At 57.8% G+C, this 25280-nt stretch overlaps 1 protein-coding gene across 1 annotated transcript; it reads left to right on the top strand.

The window, feature by feature from the left end:
• Positions 1–13769: 13769 nt before the first annotated feature.
• SLC29A4 (solute carrier family 29 member 4) lies at positions 13770–24310 on the top strand. The gene is made up of 10 exons (XM_028088547.1): positions 13770–13941; positions 16500–16631; positions 16839–16952; positions 17346–17474; positions 19140–19214; positions 20625–20872; positions 21569–21710; positions 21825–22012; positions 22947–23187; positions 24171–24310. The coding sequence occupies exons 1-10, from the start codon at positions 13770–13772 to the stop codon at positions 24308–24310; spliced, it is 1581 nt and encodes a 526-aa protein (XP_027944348.1).
• Positions 24311–25280: the final 970 nt, after the last annotated feature.

The following is a 25280-nucleotide window of genomic DNA, read 5'->3' as shown; positions in this document are numbered from 1 at the left end:
TGAGCAGAGCCTGGCTCCTAGCTGGTGTCTCTACGTGTCCACCCCCCCCACCAACCCTGTTCCCGCTCAGCACCACACGGGTGTCTTTGCCCTCTTAGGAGAGAATTATGGGCTTTGCTTCTTTATTTGATTTGCCTTTTTTGCCCAGATGGCTGTGCCTCCTCTTCTCCCGAGTCTGACAGCGGCATCCATGCTTGGAGACGGGCAGTGTGCTGGGCTGACTCTGCAGCCTCGGGGTGACACCAGCCAAGGGCCTTCTCCTCTCTGGGCCCCAGGGCCTGGGCCGCTCCAGGGGCCTTTCTGTCAGTGGTCAGAAATAGGTTTTGCCGCATGGTCCCCGGGGCCTAAGGTGCCTCGATAATCCCGTGTCCTGGGGCCACTGTGAGCCCGAAATGTGGTGCATATGTGGCTGAGAGCCACCATCCCACCACTCACCTGCCAGCTTCTTCACCTCTAAAAGGGAGCTCAGGGACACCCCGGTCTGTGCGAGAATCAGAGGAGGTGACGTCAGTGAAGGCTGCCCCCTGCACCAGGGGGACACGGAGCAGCGGAGACCCCCGTCCCTCCGCGATCTGCTGAGCCCAGCCCTGCCCGGCGTGTCCGTGGACAGTAGCCCACACAGCCTCCCTCCCTCTGCCCTGGGGAGGCTCCCGCTCCCTCCCCGGCTGTGTCCTGAGCAGGCCCCACACTTTGCTCTCTGTCTGGCTCTTGGCTACAAGTACCAATTGATGGGAAGAGTCTAATGGGCTTTAAGTTAATAAGTTGGGACTAAATTAGGTTTGAGCTCCGTAGGAAGCGGATGGCGTAGCCGCCGTGTCCCGGAACAGCCCCGCTGGGGCGGGGACGGGCAGGCAGGGGCACCGCGAGGCGCTCTTTCTTCTTCTTTCTCCTCCAATATTTTATTATGAACATTTTCAACATAAAGAAGATCCGAAAGAATTGTGCAGTGAACGCCCAGACGCGCTGTCTCCATTTGCTCCATTAGCTTTCTAGGACAGCTGTCCATCCCTCTGTCCCCCTCACCAGCCACCAACCCATCTCACTGTTTTTAATGCAATTCCAAGTCAGTGGCAGGCATCAGTAAACTTCACCCCTAAACACGCTCATCATTAGCTAGAGGTCAATATTTGGTTTGGGTTTGGGGCTGTGTGTGTGTGTGTGTGTGTGTGTGTGTGTGTGTGTGTGTTTAGGCAGAATTTACCAACAGTGAGATGCACAAATCTAAAAGGGATACTTGTTGAGTTTTGAGAGATGCACATACTGTGTAAGCCTGAGCTCCACCAAGATACAGAGCGTCGCTATCACCCCAGATAGTCCCCTATGCCCCCTGCACTTCCCGAGGGGCATCACCATCTTCATTACCTTAGGGCCGTGTTGCCTCGTCTAGAACTTCCTATGAATGGATGTGTGCCCTTTTGTGTCCATGACACCTTTTCACTTGGCACAGTGCTCTTGAGATGCCTCCTAGTTTGGGGGGTATCAGTCGTGTGACCCCTTTTATTGCTAAGAACTACACCGTGGACTGGAAGGACCACAGTCTAGGTACTCATCTCCTGCTGACGGATGCCCGGGCTATTGCCAGGTTTTGCTGTAGACACAGCAAAATCTCAAAGGTGCCACTGTCCAGAGTAACAGACATGGCTGAGAAATACTCCAGGTCATGCTCGAAACTCTCAGCCAGGTGGAAAGGCTTCTAAGAATCTTAAAACTTGGACTGTCTCTGCTCAACTAGAGGGCTTCTAAAACTCTTAAGTGCCATGTCCCATAGCCCCAAGCAGAGAGAGGATGTCTCAAACTGATGTGCACGTTCGGCTTTTACCCATTGGAGGGTGTGGCAATGTGATACACAGGAAGCCCACGAGGTTTTCAAAGGAATCATACCAGCCTGGACTGAGCAGAACTGAGCCAAACCCCTGCTGGTGGGGTCCGAGGCCAGCGAGCTGATCTGTCGCCCATTCACCCTATCAGCCATTCCCTGAGGGTGAGTGTGTGGGAGGAGACAGGTGGGAGAGATCGCCTGGCTCAGAACACCTTAGGCTCTGGGTTCTAGCCCTGCAGGCACTGAGGAATCATGGGAGACAGCAGAAGAAGGACACCTCTTTAGAAAGCTCGCTCCGCCTAGGGAGTAGGTTGGAGGGCAGAGTGGCGAAAGCCAAGAGACCAAGGAGAAGGCCTTGGTAGCCACCCTACTGAAAGATGATTCTTTACAAAACTTTTTGGAGCATCTGAGGCCGTTTAGAATAGCACGGGGAACTTGGCAAGTGAGGGCGGCAGGTGCCTTGGCCCCTGGCAGTGGCAGCCCCCACTCCTTCAGTCCATGAGGCAGACCCCAGCACGGCCTCTCCCAGCACTGACCTGGCTTTGCCACAGGGCCCAGACGACAGGACATGCAGATGCCGTGGGCACCTCCCGCACTCCCGCCCACAGCCTGTCACCTGCTCCGCTGATGGGGCCTTAATTGGCTGCATTTTTCATCCTGGCAGACGGCTTTCCTCCAAGGGAGTGTTGCTAACAGGGTCGGGAGGACAGACATCAATTAGCAGAGTACCCGCTGCCATCAGTGAGGCCCAGGTGTCCCTGGCAGCGACAACAGGCCTGGCCCCGAGCCTCGCCCACCCTGGCACCCCCGCAGAGAACCCTTTCACGGCCCTGCACTCACCCCCAACAGAGGCACCTATGCGCAACGGCAAACATACAGGATGCAGGGCCACAAGGCTCAGCATCGACCTACCGGCTAGGGAGCTTTCTGGGCCTAGGTCTGCTCACACATAACCTGGGCGAGGACACTAACAGTCCCATGTCATAGGGGAGCTGGGAGATTTATTTGTTTTTTAAGATTTATTTATTTATTCGAGAGAGAGAGAGAGAACACACAGTGGGGAAGGGCAGAGGGAGAGAGAGAGAATCTCGAGCAGGCTCCACCACCGGCATGGAGCCCATTGTGGGGCTCAATGTCACAACCCTGAGATCAGGACCTGAACCGAAATCAAGAGCCAGACGCTTAACGAAATGAGCCACCCAAGCATCGCGGCCCCACTTCCTCCTTGACACCAAAGTTTCCTTCCTGTTCTGCAGAGCCCACAGCCTGATAGGCCCCGAGGAAGGCTCCTGACCCAGCCAGCTGAGGGGATGGCCCGCCCCTCAGCCCTGAGACCTCCTCAGATACACCCACCTGTCCTGCCGCTGCCGGCCCCTTCGGCCCCCACAATACAGCCCTGAACCCCCCCACACACACACACACACAAAACCACAAGCCCCTGCTCAGATCCTTTGGACACTGGGCAACATCAATCACATGCCCAGACTTTGGCCCTAATCTAAACCCCAAAGGTTCTCCAGTTGTTCCAAACCAGGGGTCCTTCACCCCCAGGTCCGCCCATCATTTGGTGCCATGAGGAGTCCGGGTGCAGAGAGCACGGAAACCAGGCAGATGAGGCAGATGAGGTCTCTATCTCGTAAACATGTGTTTCGTTTTCCATGAGAAACACATACGCGGCCAAAAGCATTACCAATTGACCTGGGCTTATAGAAACAGTGGAGAAACAGAGAGGAACATTGAGGAACACTGTTCAAGATTCTGCTACATTTCCTGCTAGTCACTTCTCTATGTGGAGTGAATATTCTCTGTGCGTAATTGTGTATCCTGCATGCCCCACTTAAAAAAATGTAAAGTGTAGGGGCACCTGGCTCTGTCAGTTAAGAGTCTGAGACTCTTCATCTCAGCTCAGGTATTGATCTCAGGGTTGTGAGTTCGAGCCTCACGTTGGGCTCCACACATGTTGGCGCTTATTTAACAAAAAAATAAAAAATAAAAAATAAATAAAAAATTCAAAGCTTACAAAAGGCTACAGAAAGTTAACTAACTTGAATTTAAATTAAAAAAAAAAAAGCTACAGTAAAAATAATTGTCCCTTCTCTGACCCCAGCCCCACAGTTTCCTTTCCCCAAGGCAATCACTGTTACCTGCCAACGGTGCATCCTTCCAGAACAACCTGTGTGCAGGCAAGCACACCCATGTATGCTCTCCTTTGTAACACAATGGTTTCATACTCAACACACTGTATTAGGATCTCCAGAGAAACAGAACCAATAAGATCTGTATGTATATGTGTGTGTGTATATATATATATATAAATCTATAAATATAAACACATGCAAATCCATATATAAATATAAACACATATAAATCCATATGGATATATATGGATTTAGTTTATGGAATTGGCTCACACAATTACGGAGACTGGCAAGTCCAAAATCTGCAGGGTGGGTCAGCATAGTGGAGACCGAGGAAGAGCTGATGCCGTGGCTGAAGTCCAAAGGCTGTCTGCTGGCAGAATTCCCTCTTCTTCAGGGTTGATCAGCTTTCTGTTCTATTCAGGCCTTCAACTGATTGGGTGGGGCCCACCCACATTATGGCGGGCAATCTGCTTTACTCAAAGTCCTTGGATTTAAAGGTAAACCTCATCCAAAAACATCCTCACAGAAATATCCAAAATAATGTTTGCCCAATATCTGGGTACCATGGCCCAGCCAAGGTGATGCCTAAAATTAGCCATCACACATATTTTTCTGAACCTTGCTTTTTTTTCTTTAACAACAATGTATCTTGCAAACTGCTCTATATCAGTACAAATAGAACTGCATCATTCTTTTTAATGATTGCATAGTATACCATTGTATTGTTATGCATTTAGATTTTTTCTAATCTTCTGGTGTTATAAAAATGCAACAAATATCCCTCGAACAGACGGCTTTGAACAGATATGCAAGTATAATGTATAAATTCTTAAAAATAGAATTAATGGAACAAATGATTTCTGCATTCTGATGTGCCAAATTTCCTTTCTATCATAGAGGTTGTCCAAATCTACACTCCCACCCCACTGTGTGGGAGGGCCTCTTGTTCTCACCTTGCTACGACCGACTTCAAACTTTGGTTTTTGCCAATATGCTAAGAGAAAAATAGCTTCTCAATATACTTTTAATTTGAACTTCTCTTATTAGGTGTAGAGTCGGGAAATTTTTCGTATGTTGAAGCCACTGTGTTTTGGGTTTTGTTTTCTTTTGTAAATTGTCAGCTCATGTACTTTACCCATCTTTTCTATTGGTTGTTTGGTCTTTTCCATTCTGATTTGTAAGTGCTCTTTATATATTGAGGAAGTAATACCCATCCTATGTGTTGTCATATGTGTTGCAAATATTTTCCCCACTTGGACATTTAGCTTTTTCATTTTTTCATAATGGGTTTTTCCATGCACAAGTTTTATGTTTTTAATGAAATGGTCAAACGTGGTAGTGTTTTCATTGATGGCTTCTGAATTTTGTATCTTACGTAGAAAGAACATTCTTTCTATAAGATTATCAAAAGCAAAAATCTGGAGTTTTTTCTTGTTGTTTTTGTTGGTGGTGGTAGTTTGGGCTTCAGTTTTGGTATAAGGCATGAGATAGGAATCCAATTTTACTTTATTTTATTTTGTTTTCAGATTGTCACCCTATGGTGCAAACACCACTCACACGATAATCCATCTTTCTCCCACCAATACAACAAGCTACCTTTGACAGTGAGTGCATTTGGATTGACTTCTGGAACTGCCTTCCGTCCCCTTGATTGGTTCATCTCATGAAAGTCCAGCCCACACGGCTGTCAGTACAAGAACTTTGTTTTAGGCTCAGTATCCAGCAAGTTTATCTCGACGCCTTCTTCTTCTTCTTCTTTAGTCTTTTCTGGGCTCATTCTTGCAAATTCATTTCCCCGTATGAATTACAGAATCAGTTTATCTAATTCCAAAGGAAGGACATCTTGCTGTTATTTTTACTACGATGATGTTAGATCAGAGGATTGATTTAGAGCAATGACATTTTGGTCACAATTTTTAGTCTTCCTGGAGAAGAACAGGGCATGACTTTATGTTTATTTATTTTCTTCTGGGTGCCTGGCAAAGGTTTCTCTTTCTTTCTTTCTTTTTTAAATGTCCTTTTACAAGTTTCTCGTATAGGTATTGGATGTTTCCAATTAAGATTATGCCAGGGATAGGGGACGCCCAGGTGGCTCAGTTGATTAAGCATCCGACTCTATGTTTTTTTAAAGATTTTATTTATTTATTTCGGATAGAGAGAGCACAAGCCAGGGGACAGAGGCAGAGGGAGAAGCAGGGTCCCCACTGAGCAGGGAGCTAGATACAGAGCCTGATCCCAGGACCCTGGGATCATGACCTGAGCCGAAGGCAGACACTTAACAGACTGAGCACGCCCCTAAGCATCCGACTCTTGATTTCAGCTCGGGTCATGATCCTGGGTTGTGAGATCAAGCCCCACATAGGGCTCTGTGCTTATCGAAGATTCTCCTTGAGAGTCTCCCTCTCCCTCTGCCCCCCCCACCATGCTCTCTCTCTCTTTCCCTCAAATAAATAAATAAATAAATAAATAAATAAATAAATAAATCTTTTCAAAAATACATTATTCCAGGGATTTTTATCTATTTGGTTGCCAGCGTCAAAGAATCTTTTCGTTCATTTCCTTTTTCTGGTTGTCTCTTGTGCCTCAGGTGGGAGAGCTGTGGAAATCTCTTAAAAGGTTTTCATTTGGGTCACTTGGATCTTCCAGCTATATAATCCTGTCACCTACAAATAACAATAATTCAACTTCTCTTTTCCGATTTCTAAATGTCTTATTTATTTCTCTTGTTGAGCAATATCAGCTAGGACTCCAAAGTGGGGGAGGGCAAAAGGGCAAATACCAGAGGTGAGAAATCTTGCTTTTCGTGTTTAAAGAGATGTGCCAGGGCGCCTGGGTGGCTCAGTCGGTTAAGCGACTGCCTTCGGCTCAGGTCATGATCCCGGAGTCCCGGGATCGAGTCCCGCATCGTTCTCCCTCTGACCCTTTCCCCTCTCATGCTGTTTCTCTCTCTCTCTCTCAAATAAATAAATAAAATCTTTAAAAAAAAAATAAAATAAAGAGATGTGCCTTTGACTTGCCATCCACATAAAAATGCACTAATTACTATTTTGTTAGGGTTTGTGAATAATGAGGATTACATGTTGTATTTTACCAAATGCCAGCCAAATGTGGTATTTTACCCATTTTAGTGTCCGTATCAATGACCATATGTTTTTTCTTTAACGTGTTCCTATGACACATGATGTCAGTAGCATTCCTACCATTCCTGCGTGTGCCACGTGGTAGAGCCTGCTAATTTCAGTGTGCTCCTGAATTTTGTTCGCTGCTATTTCACTGAGGATTTTATACTGCCATTCATAGGTGAGACTGGCCTGTTGTTTTCTTAGAGAAATCTGCCAGGTTGAGAAATCTCTTCTTTCTTTTGTTCCATGCTTTGGAAGAGTAAAGTTGCACACTTTACTCCTTCGTGGCTCCTTCTTCTTTAAAACTTTGGTAAAATTCTGCAATTCTGTGAACCTGCCCAACCAAGCCTGGGGTTTCGAGCAGAGGGGTAATAGATCTTCAGCAGAATCCTCTAGTTCCTGTCTAGTAATTGTTCAATTTAGATTCCTTTCTCTTCTGAGAGCAGGTTGTCTGCTCGTTTGTATTTTCCTAGAATATCATTTTACCCATTTTTTTAAAAAATGTTGTGGCCTAGATGCAAAGTGTCTTTTGTATTCCTTCCCATTTCCTTTTTCTGTGTCACTAAGCACTTGCACCCTACCGGTTCCATGGTCTGGTGGTCCCTCAGAATCATACATCCCGGGGGTGACTTAGGATTCCTCAGTGTGGTTACACAGAGTTCCACTGGTTTCCCTGGGTTTTTCAAATATAACAATCACGTTGTCTGCCCCCCACCATGATGACTATCCCTTACCCACTCTCTCCTAGGGTAATTGGGCTATATTTGCAATGCTTGGCTGTTACAATGCACATCTTCGTGTACAAAGCCTTTTCTGTATTTAGAATTATTTCGTTGGGCTAGATTTTCTGAATCAGAGGGTAAGCATGTTTTTTAGGCCAATTTACTTTCCAGAAGGGTTGTTCAAATTTGTACTCCCACAGCAACCGAGGATTAAAAACCGAGGTCGGGTCATGCTTCTTCCTCCAGCTGAACCACTCCGGGGGCTCCCAGCCCTTCCCGCTGCCAACAAGATCCCCCTCGGGCTGGTTTCTGCCCCAACCTCACCTCCCTTCTCCCACCAGAAGGTTCTTCCTCCTCTGTTCCCACTACACTGGGCTTCTTTCTGTTCTTGAATATAATGAGCTTTTTCTGGCTCCCAGACTTTGCCCTGGCTGTTCCCTGTGCCCAAAACACCCTTACCACAAACTGCCGCACAATGGGCTCCTTTCCGTCACTCCGTTCAGGTGTCACCTTCCCAGAATGGCCCTCCCTGACCACTAGGCAATGATGCCCACCCCATCCCCATGGTCACACACTAGTCCACCATTCTGTCCTGTTGTCTTGCAGGCATTGGATGCTTCCTGAAATGGCTGCTTGTTTATTGCCAGTGTCCCCCATTAGACTGAGACCCCATGGGGCAGAGACCCCGACGTGCCTCCTGTAGGCAGAGCAGTGTCTCACACACACTGGATAATTTTTATTTACACCCAGGAGAGCTTGGCGTAGCTTCCTGCATAGGCCCTTTCAAAGCGCCCGACCCATGGGGAAGCACGAGGCTCATTTACTTTAAGATCAATCACTCTGGGCCCCTGGGTGGCTCAGTCGGTCGAGCGTCTGCCTTCGGCTCAGGTCATGATCTCAGCATTCTGGGATTGAGTCCTGCATCAGGCTCCCTGCTCAGCGAAGGGTCTGCTTCTCCCTCACCCTCTGCCGCTCCTCTCTGCTTGTGTTCTCTCTCTCTCAAATAAATAAATAAAATCTAAAAAATAAATAAATAAGATCAATCACTTTGATCAGCTGGCCATCTCCCCTGGTCCAAACAGCACGAGACGAAGGGCAGGGGTGAGTCCCACCCTGAGCACACATCAGCACCCTTTCCCTTGACTTCACTCAACGCAGCGTAATTCAGCACCCAGTTCAGTCCACCCTTCAAACAAATGTTTGGCTTTTACTGTATGCCACGCACTGCGCTTAGCACTGAGGATCCAGACAGAAATAAAGGAGGGCCTTACTCGCAGGGGGCTGCCAGTCTTTTAGAGGCGACGGGCAAGGTTTTGAGAAAAGGTGCCAACCACAGCTATGGGCTGACCAGCACCTCCAGAGCTTACTGCTGGATGGCAGAGGTGGGTCTCACGGCAACAGGAGGAGCTAATCTGGTGAGAAGTGAGGGGAGGCATCCAGGCATGGGCCTGGCGGGTGCTTTGGCAGCCACCTCCTATGATCCCATCCTGGTGGCTCGGGCCTGCATGGGGAGGGGGCTCGCCTGACTCCCCCAGACACAGATCCCAGCCCTGGAGGGACCCAGGACATGCCTACTTCTCACCTGGGTCCTGTTTCCACCTTGTGGCAGGACCCTTTCTCTGCATGGACACCCCCCTCCATCGCTGGCTCATGTCCTGTGCCAGGGCCCCCGTGGGCTCCTCTCTGTAATGTCCCCCAAGCTTCCACACAGTCTCTCTTAAAACCGCGTTATAGAAGAGTGGAGGCTCAGACAGAAGTGTGGGAGCTGCGGCCCTCAGCCCTGAAAGAGGCTCCCATCTATTTGGGAGAAAACCGAGGCTCCCAAGCTGGGAGGAGGAGAGACTGGGCAGGGGTGGGGACCATGCGAGGGAGCGCCACAGAGCTTGGCGTCAACCCCTAGACCTGGCTGGAATCCGCGCACCTCCCGGTCTCCAGCCCACGGACTCCTACTCATCCTTCAAAACTTTGAGTCTGGCCACCCGCGTGATCTGTCGCACCCACTAACCTGGGCACGGCAGACCTGCCCCCTCCGCAGAGGACCCAGGGCGGCAGGAGGGGGGCAGGGGGGTAGTGGGCCTGGGCACCCACGCGGGGAGGTGGGCATGGGGGTGGCGGGCTAGATCAGACGCACGTCACCCCGGGGGTGGCCGCGTGCCACCACGCCCCTCCCCGGGGTGTCGGGGGCGATCGACCTCAGCCTCGGCCCCGCCCCCGCCTCTGCCTCTGCCTCTGCCTCTGCGGGCTCCCCGGGATGGGGAGGGCGGGGGCGGGGCTCCGCGCGGGGAGGGGGGGAGGAGGGGGAGGAGGGGGAGGAGGGGGAGGAAGGGGGAGGAGGGCGGTACAGGCAGGCGGGGCTCTGCGCGGGGGGGCGGGCCGGGGCGGAGCGCGGTGGCCCCCGCCGCGCCCGCCGCTGCTGTTGAGCCCCCCGGACACGCTCGCCTACCCGGGCCCAGCGGACCGCGGAGCCGCGGAGGACGCCGGCTGCGCCGGGTCCGAAGCGCGGAGCGTGGAGCGCGGGCGCCCAGGGGTCCCGGCGCGGGGGCGGCGGGCACAGGCTCGACCGGGCGCGCCGAGGACCCCGGGGCCCGGCCGTGCCGAGGTAAGCGGTCACCGTGGAGGTGGCGGGCGGGGACAGGGACGGGGATGGGCTGGAGCGCAGAGACCTGTCGGAGCCTTTGTCTGCGGCGCGCGCGGCCCCACTCGGCGCCCCCTCCCCCTCCGCGCCGGCTCGGGGCAGCTGAGTCCAGGGACCAGGGCACGTGGCTCTGGGGACCCCGAATCTCCCACCCCACCCCACCCTTGTCCTGGGAAGAGGTCCAGCATCTGGACTGGGCCAGCCCCCCCCCCTCCCCGCATCAGCCCATCTGCGAGCGCAGGACCCAGACCCAGGAGAGTGGCCAGTGGCCTCAGGTCATGCCCAGGTCTGGGAGCCACCTCCCTCCCTAGGCATGCCCAAAGGGTCCTTCCACCTGAAGTTCTTCCCTGGACCCCCTCTGCCCCATCTCACCTCTTCCCCCAGCCAGCTCCCTCCTAGCTCTTGGAACAGCCGCTGTAAGAGGCAGGGCCTCTGTGTCCAGGGGTCACCTCGTGGTGGCCTGGGGAGTCTGCCGTTTGCCTAGGGGTACAGGCCTGGGAACCAACTTTGTTGCTGATAGAGCCGGGCAGGCAGAAGGAGCCCGGGGGATGCAGGGTGCTGCCAGCCCTGGGACCCAGAGAAACCGAGGCCAGGGAGGAAGGGGTGGGTCTGGGCTGTGGGAGCCGCCAGCCGGTGCCTGAGGCCAGTGCATTCACCTCTCCAACGGGAACTGCAGGAAGGGGGCAGCCGGGCGCCTTGAAACCCCCTTTTCTGTGGGCAGAACCAGCAGGGAGGGGTTGGGGCAGTGTGTGGGCTTGGCTGTGGAGGAGCAGTAGAGAACTCAGTAGGCCTAGGCACGGGGGGCCAGGGACATCCAAGGGTGTCCAGATGGCTAAGGCTTGTGGCCCACGATGAGTGTGAGGCCTGAAGAGGGCCAGCGGCCTGGCTTTCCAAATAGAATTCAGGTTCCTTGTCCCCTCTGGGGGGACACACTGTAGAGGCAGAGCACAGCCCCGAAAGGGAGGGGTCAGCCTGGCCTTGGGAGCACATTCAGAAGCAGTATCCACTCAGTCACAGTTGAAATGGGGGTGCCAAAGGTGCTCGACCCGGCTGGGACTTTAATGCAAGCTGCATGACCTCTGGCCTCGGCTCTATGTGCAAAGTGGGGGCCCGTGAACCGGGCTTTCAGGATTGCTGGGGTCAGGAGCCCCCTCAGGCCCACAGCAGTGCCCTGAAGCGGCGTCTTGTGTGACTTCTGAGCACCTCCTGTGTGCAGCCAAGCCTCTGGCCACCCAGCCACCCCCTCCCCCGATTTGCGAAGTACTTTCCCACCCTCCTTGTCCACAACAGAGAGGTAGGGAAACTGAGGCCCAGGTGTGGCCCACTGAGGCAGTGACTGGTGATCTGTTGGCCAAAGACATGAACTGTGTCTTCTCAGCTACTCCCCAGGAGTGGACATTGAGGGGTCCTGGCAGGGTTGGGGGAGCCCGTGCACTCTTGGTTTTTTTAAACTCATGTGCATGTTCTTAGATTTTAACTAAAGAGGAACATGAGAGCAGGAGGAATGGGCTGGCGGGTGATCTGAGGCTCCAGGCTGTTGGTGTGGAGTCTGCGGGGTCTGGGGAGGAGCGAGTTGGCCTAGGCCAGGAGAGGTGGAGACGAGCCACCTTATGCACCCCCCAACTCTGCCACCAGGGAGGTCACACCTAAGGGCCTGGGGCCGCCGCAGGGGAAGCCAGAGCCCCCTGCCCACAGGAGGGCCCTGGAGCAGCACGTGGGGACAGCGGCGGGGCTGGCATTGTGGGTGGTACCTGCCTGCCTCACCGATGAGCCAGAGGGAGCAGTGGGGCCGCCTCCTGGCTCAATGCTGAGCACGTCCGCCTTCCCGGGTGGCACGGCCAGGCGTGGCCAGGGCACTGCATCTTGGGAAGCTTTGCAGAAGACCGGTCAGGGGTTCGGGGTTCGGACGTCCTCCAGGCCTGGGCTGGAGTGGATTGCAGAGAGGAGCGTTCCATTGTTGTAGACCCCTGCTCTGCAGCAGGCTCCTTCCCCAGCCTTCCTATCTGCCCCCAGGGAGGCCGGGAGGGCGGGGCCCGGGGTCTCTGAGCCTCCTCTGTGGGATCCTGCCCAAGGCCACGGTCATTGAAACCAGTTCTGTCCTAAATCCCACTTGGGACCCCCAGCTCCAGATGTGGCAGGAGGCCCAGGCTGGGGGACACTCAGGAAAGGCACTGAGCCTGCAGGGGGGTTACGCCAGCTTCCCAGCCCCCAGACAGAGAACCCCCGACCCTGTTCTCCATGCTTGTGGGAGGGGACCGGGGCGGCCTCGAAGCAGGACGGCTCCGGGCTCCAATGCTCCAGTAAAAACTCTGTGCAGAGTAGGAAAGGTGGATACACGGGGCCAGCAGGAGGTGCTCGGTAACAGCGCATCAGGTCTGGAGGCTGGGAGCGGGTAAACTGAGGCAGGAGAGCGGGAGGAAATGAGACAAAGCATGAGCAGGCAGAGGTGGAGGGGTGGTGACAGGCCGGCCACAGAGACGACTGGAGTAGTCCTGGGCACATGAGATCCCTCGGGAAGTGGGCCTTCTCCTGGCCTCTTCCGTGGGCTCCCGCATAAGCTCATGATGGGTGGATCTAGGTGCCATGCTCAGTGCCCGATGCTCTAGTGTCCTGCCTGTGTCTCAGATTCTCCTCGAGGAGCTGCAATGAGATAAATGAATAAAAATCATTAGAAAAACAAATTGATGGGGCGCCTGACTGGCTCAGTTGCTGGAACGTGCGATCTCAGGGTTGTGAGCTCGAGCCCCCCCGCTGGGCGTACAGATTACTTTTTAAAAAAATAGAATCTTAAAAAAAAAAAGGAAAGAAAAAAGAAAAATGGATAACCCTTTCAGGGAAAAAAACAAGACTCCCCCATCCCCACCCCACAGGGGGGGTGTCTCTCCATCACGGATAAATTAGCTTCTTCCTTTCTTTTAAAGGTAAAGGTAGTAGGTTTGAATTGAAGCAAGAGAAACTGAGGCAAGACCAAAGGAAGGACTTCCTGGCCCGGCAGGTGGTGGGCCCCAGAATGGAGGGCCGCAGTGCTTCAGAGTGTCCCACGGGCCTGGGTCTGGGTTGGGACGGCCCCCCTTACTGTCAGTGAGACGGGGGATGGGGGGTGGCACCCTCTAGGCTTGCGTGGCCTCCACAGCAGTAAAGTGAGCGAGTCCAGGCGCCTCCTCCCAGAGGGAAATGGTGCGTGGGACCCTGAGCACAGCGCGAGCGCACACACCGTCCCATAAAGTCAGTTGCAAAGCCCCCGGGGCCGTGGCGGTGGCCAGCCCCCCCCCCCCCCGCCCCGCGCTCCCTCAGCCCGCCCCCTCTCCTCTCTCCGCAGCACGGGCTACCATGGGCTCCGTGGGCAGCCAGCGCCTCAAGGAGCCCAGCGCGGCGGGCACGCCGGACAGCAGCGTGGTGATGAGCTTCAGCTTCGACGGCTGCCGGCTCGAGGAGGAGGCGGTGGGGACGGCTCAGGGCCAGGGCAGCGTGGCCGGGGGCGTCCCGGGTTTCACGGACTCTGGTGAGTCGGGGGTGGGGGCAGGACCCAGGTGCGTGTCCGGCACCAAGCAGGGATGGGCCGTGGGAACCCTCGGGGAGCCTTGGGTGGTCCCCGAGTGCGGGGCGCTGCGTCCGTCAGGAGGGATCTGCCGTGGGGACGATCGAGCCGCTGTCTCAGGGACCTCACGCTGATGCCATGTGTCCGGGGCGGGTCACGGCGCCTCATCTGGTCCACCGGGCAGGTGGGAGGGCGCACGGGGAATCATGCGCTGCCCCGCAGAGCTTCCGTCTGGAGGTGACCTGTTGTCGCTTTGGTCACCTTCGCTGGCCTCCCTTCAGTGGAGATGGGCAAGTCCCTGAAGGGAGGACCGATGTGAGATGCGAAGATTTGATTTTTGTCCTGGCTGTGTGACCTTGGACAAGGGCCTAAACCTCTCTAAGCCTCGGTCCCCTCACCTCGAGGAAATGGCCAGTTGCCTCTGCGGCCAGACTTGCTGGGTAGAGGGCTGCGTGCGCGGCTGACGCTGGACAGGTTTGGGTTCAGCCCCATCCCTCTGCCAGCCTGGGGACCTTGGGCAAGTTACCATTGTCTGGGCTTTGGTTATGTCCTCTGTGAAAAGGGAACGGTCCAGGAGCCACACTCAATGTGGCTGCAGCGAAAGCCCCAAAACATGGCTTAGCGCTATCCCTGCGCTCAGGAGGCCCCCTGTGATAGCTCATTTTGGGGTGGCTGTGGTTTATGCTAGCACCGCTCCAGGCTCAGAAGTAGGGAGGCTTATTCTCTGGTTCCGCCCCCTGTCTCTGCACGTGGGAAGCAGAAGTCCTGCTGGCCAAGCCCTGCAGTGGGTTGCTCCCCCATGCCTAGGCAGAGCCAGCTCTGGGCCCATCCCCAAGGTGCCAGGCATCCCCTGGCCAGGCGTGGCACGAGATAGCATGTGGCCCTGGCAGCCGTGGCCATAGAAGTGGATGGTAGAAGTGGTTTTAACTATAGTGGCCTTGGTGATGGTGGCTGGGTCACTCAGGGTTCAGCCAAGAAACAGAGCCCAGTAGAAGATAACATAGACAGATGGTAGACAGTGTTGTTGATATGATGCAGGTGTAGATATATATATATACACGCATATGGATTTATTTCAGAACATAAGCAACTACAGCGGAGCCTGGCTAAGGTGGTCTGAAGTCCATAAGGAAGTCTGAAGTCCTGCGCTGTTTCGGGTCTCAGCTCTGGGAAGACCTAAATGTCTTGCCTGATTAGGTCAGGCCCACCCAGGGCAATTTCCTTTGATTAACTTAGAGGCCACCGAGGAGGAACTTTAATCCACAAAATTCCTTCCCAGCAGCAGCTCAGTCAGTGTCTGATTGAACAACAACGGGTTAGTTCAGCCTGCCAAGTGGACCCGTAAAACTGACCCATCACAGTCCACCCCTCGCCCGGCTTGGCTCCCAAACACAGCTCCATAACCACACTTAATCTCCAAATAAAGACACTGACAGAGTCATGCCGCTGCCTGGCACAACACAGCTAACCGCAGTACAACCAAAAACACGCTGATGCCTTCCCCGGAAGATGCAAAGCCTGGCGTACCTCGGTCACACCTGTCCTCCGAGAGCCCATGATTTAAACCCTGAGATTTAACACAGACGCATCCTCTGTCAGACGGTGAGGTGATAAAGTGGACAAAACCCAAGCTTTGTGTTAATACACATACACAAACATATTCCTATCGAGGTAAAGGATAAATACCCACAAAACCGGGCCTTCCTCGGGTCTGAAGGGGTCACCTGGCCGTGGCTGGTGTTTATAACTACCTTTCTCCGCTGCCCAGTCCTCGCCTTTTGCCCTCAGCTACTCAGCTGGTCATGCTGCTTTGCCCGGTGGAGTGACCCAAACCTTCATTTCTAAAGGTTAAAATCGGACCGTTTCCGTTTTCCGTTGACTTCAGCCCCAGGGAGTGGAAGTCGTAGGAGATGCCGTGAGGAGCCTCTTGCATTGCAGGCATAGTCCTGTTCTGTCCCATCCTGCCATGCCCCTGGTAGTCAGGAGAACCGCCCCAGCCAGGATGGCCACGCTCTTCTCGGCCTGTTGATTCAGGAGGAGCCCAACGTGGCCAGTGGCCGTCTTGCTTCCCGGTCAATGGGACGGTCGTGTGTCCGGGTAGAAGCATTTCTCCCTTGGGAACCTGGACCCTCCCTTTTGGGCCAGCAGCCGCGTTGCTGGCGGGTCTCTGAAGGTCGTAGGGGCTGGTCCCACGTCCACGTGCACGCTCCCTGGCCACAGGAGTGCTGACAGGGGGAGCTCATGGGCAGCCTCCCCGGCGTTTCGCCTCGGCTGAGTCTTCCAACGGCCCTTCCGCGGTTCCGTGAAGCCAGCTGCCCTCTGGCCGTGATGGCGATGGCCGTGGGTGGTGGCCATGACAGCTCTGGCCGTGAAGGGGGGTCGTGGCCGCGATGCCGGTGGATAGGGTGGCAGTGACCGTGGTGGTTATGGGGATGGCAGTGCTACGCTAGACTCTGGTCCTGGCACAGTGGCCGTGGCTTCGAGGGGTCTGTCCCTTTCTCACCTGCTGCCTCTGGGCTCAGCGGTCGAGGAGCCGGTGCCCGATGACCGCTACCACGCCATCTACTTTGCGATGCTGCTGGCCGGCGTGGGCTTCCTGCTCCCGTACAACAGCTTCATCACCGACGTGGACTATCTGCACCACAAGTACCCAGGTGTGTCCCCCGCGGCCGTGCCACCGCCACAGGCTGGCCGCCACCCTCCCGAAACTCCGCTCGGGGAGCCCCTGTTATCCGCAGCCTCGCTCAGCTGCCGGTCGCCGAGGGTCAGCCGCTTTGGGGCGGGGCGAGGAAGCAGCACCTGGCGGGGGTGGGTGCGGAGAAGGGGCCCACCCTGAGCGCCTGCTGCCGGCCCCCCCGCAGGGACCTCCATCGTGTTCGACATGAGCCTCACCTACATCCTGGTGGCGCTGGTGGCTGTGCTCCTGAACAACGCGCTGGTGGAGAGACTGAGCCTGCACACGAGGATCACCGCGGGTATGCTGCCCGCACACCTGGCCTGCCACTCCCCTCCCCAGCCTCCCGGCGCCTCATTCTCCCCATGTGTAGGATGGGCACACCTCCTAGGAACGTTACAGGGTTCCGTGTGCGAAAATAGGGTCAAGGCTTTTGTGCACCCCCACATTGGGGCCCCGTCTGCTCCCTGTCCCTTTCCTCTTCATGACAACATCCAGTTTCAAGGCCCAGCTCAAATGGTGCCTCCTCCAGGAAGCCTTCCAGGCACTTCCAACGTGTCCCCGGCCCTCCCAGTATTAAGAAGAAAGGCAAACAGAGAGGGCACCTCTGACCGGGCTCTACAGGAAGGGTGGGATGAGGGGAGCCCCCGGCCCACTGCTCACTGCCCACCTCTCTGCCCCGCCCCCCCCCCAGGCTACCTCTTGGCCTTGGGCCCTCTGCTCTTTATCAGCATCTGTGACGTCTGGCTACAGCTCTTCTCTCGTGACCAGGCTTACGCCATCAACCTGGCCGCTGTAGGCACTGTGGCCTTAGGCTGCACAGGTAGGAACCTGAGCCGGAGTGCGGGCGGGGCTGGGGGGGGTGGCGCCGAGCCTCTGAGTGAGTACCCAGGGCGGGCTGTCCCACCGCAGTCCCGCCGCCTGCTGGGGGTGCCCCACACAGGGTGACGAGGGCTCGGTGCCAGGCCGTAGCCACCTGCGCGCCCCCCACGCACGCTCGCACACCGTGAGTGCACAACCCCAGGGCCTCCTGCGTCCACTGGCACATCCTACGCAAAAACGTGCCCGCGCACCGCACCGCACTTGCACACCACCCGCACGCACACACCGCACGTCCACAGGGCCCGTGCACACTGAGCACACACTGTGCACACGTCCGCACACCCACTGCATGCCGTGTGGGCGTTGAGGAGCGCCGTGGTTGTCCCAGGCATAAACTGCGCTTCAGGAACCATCCTGCCCATGCCACCGTGTTTCTCTTGGGCCGTGGCTTTCTAAGTTATCTTTTTAACTTTTTATTTTGAAACTATTTCCAACCTGTGGAAAGCTTACAGGACTAGCGCAAGGAACTCCCATAGACCCTTCACGTCGGCTCGCCGATGGCTGACATTTTGTCACATAGGCTTTCTCTCTGTCCCCCGTAGAGATATGTGTACGTTTTGGCCCTGAATACGTGTAAATATAAAATAGTCTGTGTTTTCACCTTAAACCATTTGGGTTCGAGGGTGTATTTTCTAGAAGGCAGGACGTTTCTTCTATCGCCGTGATACGGCTGCCCAAGTCAGGAAGTGTAACACCGCCACAGCGCTGTTCTCTGTGACCCGTGTCCACACTTCACCAGTCGCCTCAATAACGTCCTTTATAGCGTTCTGTTCCTGACCCAGGATCCGATCCTGGATCACGCCCTGCGTCCGATGTCACATCTTTAATCCCCTTTAGTCCCGCGTGGTCCTCAGCTTTCCTCTTCCGTGGCAGCGACGTTTGGAAAGGACCAGGCCAGTTGCTTTGTACTTTTTCACACTCTTTTTGAGCGGAAAGAAAAACATGGCACGCCATGAGCCAGTGAACGCATTTGCGTGAACGTGTGTGTTGATCCGTGAAATCAGGGCTCTGGGAAATAGTGTCCTCAGGTCTGTTTTGTTCTGTTCTATTTTGTTAAAAAGCAAATGCCAGGAAGGAGCTGGAGACCCTAGTTTTCCTAGTGTGACTGCCCCGGGGTGTCCGTGCAGGCCATAGATTCGCTAACCTGCAGGGTCTGAGCCCGGGCATCTTTCCCCCGCCCTGGATCCTGCTGAATTTCTGCCCATGTTGGTTAGGATGAGAGCAGGGAGGCTCTGGTAACCAGGGGCCCGGAAATCTCAGTGGCTTCATAGAACTGAAGCCACTATTTCTGGCTCTCGATGCGTGTCCAACACAAGGCCGGAGGAGATGCTCCACACTGTCACTGGGAGCCAGGCCGCAGCGGTCCCCGTCTGTCACACGGGACCCTTTCGGTCACTGCCGCTGGGAAACCCCAGAAGTCCACAGGGGCTTCTCTCCACCTCGGCCAGAAGTATGCATGTTGTTTCTGCTCCTATTTCATTGGCCAGAACTAGTCACAGAGCCTGGCCCCTGGCACATGCTGTTTGGTGGGCAGGGTGGGTGGACCCAATCCCTCCGCCAGGTAATGGTGGCATCTCACGGTTACTCCTCTGTCTCTCCCCCCAAGTGCAGCAATCCAGCTTCTATGGGTACACGGGGATGCTGCCCAAGAGATACACCCAGGGTGTGATGACCGGGGAGAGTGAGTATCTGCAGCCCCCCAGGAGGAACCCCCAGCGAGGGGTCACGCACTGGGCTGGGGACGGTGACCGCCGTGTCCCCCCACCTGGCAGGTGGGGGGCAGGGACTCCAGGCGGGAAGGGAACAGCTGTGATGTGTGCACATTTGTACAAGGGTGCAGACCTTTGTGATATGAGAAGCGGGGGTCTAGAGCGACTTGGAGTGCTCGTGCGGCTATGCACTTTGTGAGTCTGCATGTGTGTGTGCGCGTGGGCGTGAGCCTGTGCTCAGAGCCCCAGACCCACGCGCTAACCTCTGCCCTGCACCCCCACTTGGCTTCTTAGACTCACTTTCCCAAACCCACCTGTTCTGTCCACCTGCCCCTGCTCAGGGAATGGCACCCCCAAACCTGAAACTTACCCAGCACCCTGCGACTTGCTCTCCAGGCTGATCCCTGCACTCCAGCCCAGGTCCAGGTAGCCAGCTCCCCTCTGGCCCTGCTGCACCCGCCCACATATCAGGTCCCCTTTGAAGCACCTTCCTCCAGATGTTCTCAGTCTTCCTTCCGTGCCTGGATGGGCCGGGGTCCACAGTGTGGTCCAGGCAGGAAGCTGGGCCCAGGGCTTTTCTTCAGGATATTCTGCTCCTCTACCATGTGGGGAGGTGGCCAGATGTCCCCAGGGCTCCAAGCCTTAGGTCTGTGGGGTTTGGTCCCAGGAAGGCCCGGGGCCAGGTGGTTGGCTTCTGTGTGTTTCGTCAGGAGGTGAGGGAGGCAGCTGAGTGGTGCCGATTTGGGGTGGCTTAGGCAGCCAGGAGCCCCACACCCACAGTGGCCATGGCCCGCCTCTGCCAGTCGCTGCCCAGGGGCTCATGGTCACACCCCACACCCACATCCTGTCTGACATGACCCCACCGCCCTCCCTCGTGATCTCGAGACCACACCCACACCTCCTGTCAGCTCCCGGCTCCTGGACAAGCTGCTCCTCCCGAGCCCCTGCCTGTCCCCCCATCCTGCGCATTTTTGGCATTTTTCTGTGACTTGTTTGCAGTTCCCCCACCGAGCTGTGGGAAGGCAGGGCCTGTGTTCTCTCTGTTCCCACTGTGTCCCCAGGGCGGGATGGCGCGAGGCACACAGCAGGTGCTGTATAAATGCTCCGCGGGTGTGTGTATGAGCAGACAGCAGTGCCTGGGAAAGGCACATTCTGAGCAGGCACATTCTGTGAACAGCTCCCTGCCTGTATGGGGTTCGGGCTTGGGCTGGGGCAGGTGCGGGGCTGGGGGCAGACCAGGCCTGGGTCGGGGCAGGTGCGGGGCTGGGGGGGGGGCAGGCCGGGCCGCGGGCGGGGCAGGGGCGGGACCGGGGCGGGGAAGGGCTGGGGGCGCTGAGTGGGGGCTGGGGCCCAGGCCCAGCACGGCACCCGACCCACTCCAGGCACGGCGGGCGTGATGGTGTCCCTGAGCCGCATCCTCACCAAGCTGCTGCTGCCGGACGAGCGGGCCAGCACGCTCATCTTCTTCCTGGTGTCCGCGGGCCTGGAGCTGCTCTGCTTCCTGCTGCACCTGCTGGTGCGGCGCAGCCGTTTCGTGCTCTCCCACACCGCGCGGCCCCGCGACAGCCGTCCGGGCTGCAGAGCCGGCTACCGCGTGCACCACGACGTCGCCGCGGGGGACATCCACTTTGTGAGTCTGCCGCGCGCTGCCACTGCCAGGTCCCGGCCAGGCTCCTCCGGCCATGGCCTCCGTCACGCCGTGGTCTGGGACTCCTTCCTGCGGGCCCCCCCCTCTCATCTGTGGACCCAGGCTCTTCCCTCCGCGTGTGTGGCTTGAGGCCCTGCAGGCCGGCCAGAGCCATCCTGGGGGCGGGGCGCCCTCTGGTGGCAGCAGGGCTGCACAGCCCTGGAGGGACAGCGTGGCGGGTGGGGCGGCCCCTGGAGCCTGAGGGATGACCCCGGGGGGCCGGGCGGGAGGAACCCCCTGCGCCCCTTGGTGTCCTCAGCAGCGAAGTCCTCGCAGACAGGACCCAGAGAGTCTCCCGGGCTCTGCTGGGGAAACCCTGCCGTGAGCCTGAGGCGCAGAGAGGGGCCGCCCAGTGACATGCCGTGTCACAGTGCTGGGACAAGGCCCGCAGTGGGGACGGGGCTCCTCAGTGGTCAGGGAGGTTCCCCGAGAAGCGGCCTCTGGGTGGAAACCTGACCCCTGTGGACGGGAGATGTGAAGGTCCACAGGAAGGGCATTGGGGTCCAGGGAAAAGCAAGCGCAAAGGCTCCGGGGCTGGAGGGAGCTGTGTTTGAGGGGCCGCGGGGGGATAGGAGGGCGGGCCGGGAGCCTGGAGGGCCCCTCCCCACCCACACCCGACCGGCCCCGTCCTCCCTCCAGGAGCACCAAGGCCCAGGCCTGGCCAACGGCGGGTCCCCGAAGGACAGCCCAGCCCACGAGGTGACCAGCGGCGGCGGGGGCGCCTACACGCGCTTTGACGTGCCTCAGCCTAGAGTGACGCGGAGCTGGCCCTCCTTCAGAGGTGGGAGTGGGGGATGCAGCAGGCAGGGTGGTCCTCTGGGCATTGCCGGTGGCGCCCCTGCCCCAGGGGGCCCACGCAGGCGCTGACCCCTGACCCCTGGCCCTCCGCCCACAGCCCTGCTGCTGCACCGCTATGCTGTGGCCCGCGCCATCTGGGCCGACATGCTCTCCATCGCCGTGACCTACTTCATCACGCTGTGCCTGTTCCCGGGTCTCGAGTCCGAGGTCCGCCACTGCGTCCTGGGCGAGTGGCTGCCCATCCTCATCATGGCCGTGTTCAACCTCTCCGACTTCGTGGGCAAGGCAGGCCTGCAGCCCCTCCCCGGCCCCTGGGGGAAGAGAGGGCACCGCGGGGGCGGGGGGGGCCCTTCAGGAGCCCTGGGGAGGGGCTTGGGGAGGGGCAGGCCCTGAGCTGAGGACACCAAGTGGGGAGGGGGGGCAGCCGAGCCACGGCGCCATCGCAGACCACGTGTGTCCCCCACACCCCCGCGGGCGGCCCCAGCGACCCCGCAGGGCAGGGCAGTCCCAACTGTCGGCCGTTCCCACAGGGCCGGCGCCAGCACCCTCCTTGTGTCTGCTCCGTAGCTAACGGGTCCCTGGGGCAGGTCTCCACAGACAGCACAAGAAGTACTCCCAGGGAGCAGGCACCTCAAATGGGCCAGAAGAACGTGGGCAGAGGGCCCTGAGCTACGAGCGCAGGGTTAGGGGGTCCCGGCTGGAGTAAGATCAAGGCTGCCGTCTCTGGGGCAGGCCTGACATGGGCCTTCTTCAGATGAACGGAGAATGGGAGGCTCAGAGAGGGAAAGCTCTTTGCCCGAGGTCACACAGCAGAGCCGTCTGAGAAGTCTGGTTCACGAGGGAGCAAGGCTTAATTAGTGGGCCCGACTCCTACCTTAGTCCTGCTACTTCTGGCTTCCAGAACTGTGGCAGGTGGACCTGACCCTCGCGGCTCCGAGGGCCTCATTTCTCAAGCAGGGTCAGGAGCCCATCCCGGGAGGGTGCGGTGAGGATTGAGCGGGGGAGGGGGGTCCCATGCCGTGTTTAGATGGACGCCAGGCACGCAGCAAAGGACCGTGTGTTGCTGTCACAGGGATTTGGTGGATTTACTGGTCAAGGTCGACAAAGGACAGGGACATACCCGGAGCTGGGAGCGTCTGGGGACAGGGGGCTGCAGTAGAGACTGGAGGGGCGGTGGGCTCGGGAGAGACGGGGAGCCAACGTGCCCGGCTCCCCCCAGATCCTGGCGGCTCTGCCCGTGGACTGGCGGGGCACCCACCTGCTGGCCTGCTCCTGCCTGCGCGTGGTCTTCATTCCCCTCTTCATCTTGTGCGTCTACCCCAGCGGCACGCCCGCCCTGCGCCACCCGGCCTGGCCCTGCGTCTTCTCTCTGCTCATGGGCATCAGCAACGGCTACTTTGGCAGCGTGCCCATGATCCTGGCGGCGGGCAAAGTGAGCCCCAAGCAACGTGAGCTGGCAGGTAAGGCCCAGCACCCTGCTGCCCGGCAGGGAAGTCGAGGCCCACAAAAACCGCGGCCACGTAGCCAACAGGTGCGTCTGGGTTGCAGAGTCAGGTCAGCCTCAGGGAGCTCATAGGGGCGGGACATTCATCAGTCCCTTATTCCTTCATGCATCCCACAACTGCTTGGTGAGCCCCAACTGCGTGCCAGGCCCTGTTCTAGGCACCAGGGACATGGGGCCATGATCCCTGCGCTTGTGGGGTCGTGTAACGCGCTGAGTGGTGGTAAGTATGACAGAGAAAAACCAAGCAGACAAATGGGATGGGGTCGTTGAGATGGGGAGTTTGAAATGTAAACGGGACAGTCTGGGAAGGCCTCCCTGAGGAGGTGACTTCTGAGCAGAGACCTAGAGGAAGTGGTGAGGGAGCCAGCCACAGGGCAATGCAAGGGAATAGCCCTCATGAAAGCCCAGGGCAGAGCCCGCGGTGGGGGGCGGGGGGGTTCCAGGGTAGGGGTGGGAGGCCCGAGCAGGGGCAGGACCCGAATGTTTGTTTGATGGTAGAGCCCACAGGGCCGGCGGGTGGATTGAGAGACCAGGTGTGAGACAGGGATCGAGGGCCAAGAAGGAGTCCCCGGGTTAGGGCTGTCCCAAAATCACCGTGCACTGAGATGGGGGGGGTTGGGGGATGGGGCGCTGGAGTGTGTCCTGGGCACACGAGAAGCCCTTAGACGTCCCGGATTGTCCATGACAAGGAAGCACGTGGAGATGGGGGGCAGGAGACAGGGAAGCAGGCAAGGCCTGGGGCACCCCATGAGTTCACCCCGGGCGTGACGGTCCCTAGATGGCCGCCTCCCCGGGGGCTGGCCGTGGTCACTGCTCCGTGCCCAAGGAGCCACGGCTGGGACTCCGGCCCGGTGTCAAGGCCACCGGGGTGATCCTCTGAGCGCCCCCTGCCGCGCTGCCCTGCCCTGCCCACTGCCTCAGGTCCAGTGTCGCCCGCAGGGAACACCATGACCGTGTCCTACATGACGGGGCTGACGCTGGGCTCCGCCGTGGCCTACTGCACCTACAGCCTCACCCGGGACGCCCCCAGCAGCTGTTTCCACACGTCCACCAACTCCTCCTTCCCCACCGGCCTCTGAACCAGGCCCGGCACCCCCCCCCCCGCTGCCTGAGGCCCGAGGCCCCGCCCCCCGCCCCTGCCTGCAGTGCCTGCGGGGCCCCGGCTGCCTCCCCGTGCCAGTCACGCCCCCCGTCACTCTGGCCCCAGGGTTCTGCTGAGCCGTCGGCCACCTGGGGCCGCCCAGCACTGTGCTCCCCGTTCTGTCCCGCACCTGCCCTTCACCCCCTGTGTGCGGTGGCCCCCGGGGTCACAGCCCTCCCCGGCCAGGAGAGCGGACCACCCCTACCCGTGGCCCCCGACCCCAGTCCTCCTCCTCCAGGGAGCGCTCCTCCACCACGGAGCCCTCTTCACGGACATAAGAGGTCCTCAAGGAGGGAGCCTCTCCCCGCCCCCGGCTCCTAAACCCCGATTCTCCCAAACAAAATGCCATGAAGGAACAGTAGCCCGGGGTCTGAATGGCCTCAGACCATGGTCTACGACCATAGCTTCGGCGCCGGCCTGGGAGCCCCCACCCCACACCGAGACCCCGCCAAGTACCTGGGCACCCACCTGACACCACAGGCCTGGGGGTCTGCACCTGCCCGGGGACCCCTGTCCACGTCTCTGGCTCCTCCGTCTGTGATACCACAAGGGGCACACCCTGGCTGAAGTCACTGCTTGACTGAGACCTTGATCCTCATCCAGTGAGGCCCAAGGAGGGACGTGAGTCCCTGCGAGGAGGGAGAGGTGCGGGGTCCCTCCCCAGCCGGGACCCTCGAACTGAGGGGATTCTGCAGCATCTTGCCAAAGACAGGCTCTTCCAGGGGGAGGACAGCGTGCCCTGCCAGACCCATGGCACACCCGTGACCACCCCGCCCCTCTGTGTCCTGCCCCCCCCCCCCCCGGTCTGTCCACTAACTGTACCGCACTGGCCATTAAAAGATGAAGGCAGAGAACTGCCCAGCTGCTGCCTCCAAGTAGCGTCTGTGCGGGTTGGGGCTGCCCCCGGC

Source organism: Eumetopias jubatus, unplaced genomic scaffold (genome assembly GCF_037043125.1).
Source record: "Eumetopias jubatus isolate StellerSeaLion01/CBP00866 unplaced genomic scaffold, mEumJub1_p1.0 scaffold_12, whole genome shotgun sequence".
Taxonomy (NCBI): Eukaryota; Metazoa; Chordata; class Mammalia; order Carnivora; family Otariidae; genus Eumetopias; species Eumetopias jubatus.
This window is presented reverse-complemented; position numbering and strand designations above follow the sequence as displayed.

Coding starts and splice junctions, on each gene's coding strand:
- SLC29A4 (XM_028088547.1), top strand. CDS start 13,770: ATGGGCTCCGTGGGCAGCCAGCGCCTCAAGGAGCCCAGCGCGGCGGGC. Junction 19,215..20,624: donor GGGTGTGATGACCGGGGAGA/GTGAGTATCTGC, acceptor GACCCACTCCAG/GCACGGCGGGCGTGATGGTG. Junction 23,188..24,170: donor CAAGCAACGTGAGCTGGCAG/GTAAGGCCCAGC, acceptor TGTCGCCCGCAG/GGAACACCATGACCGTGTCC.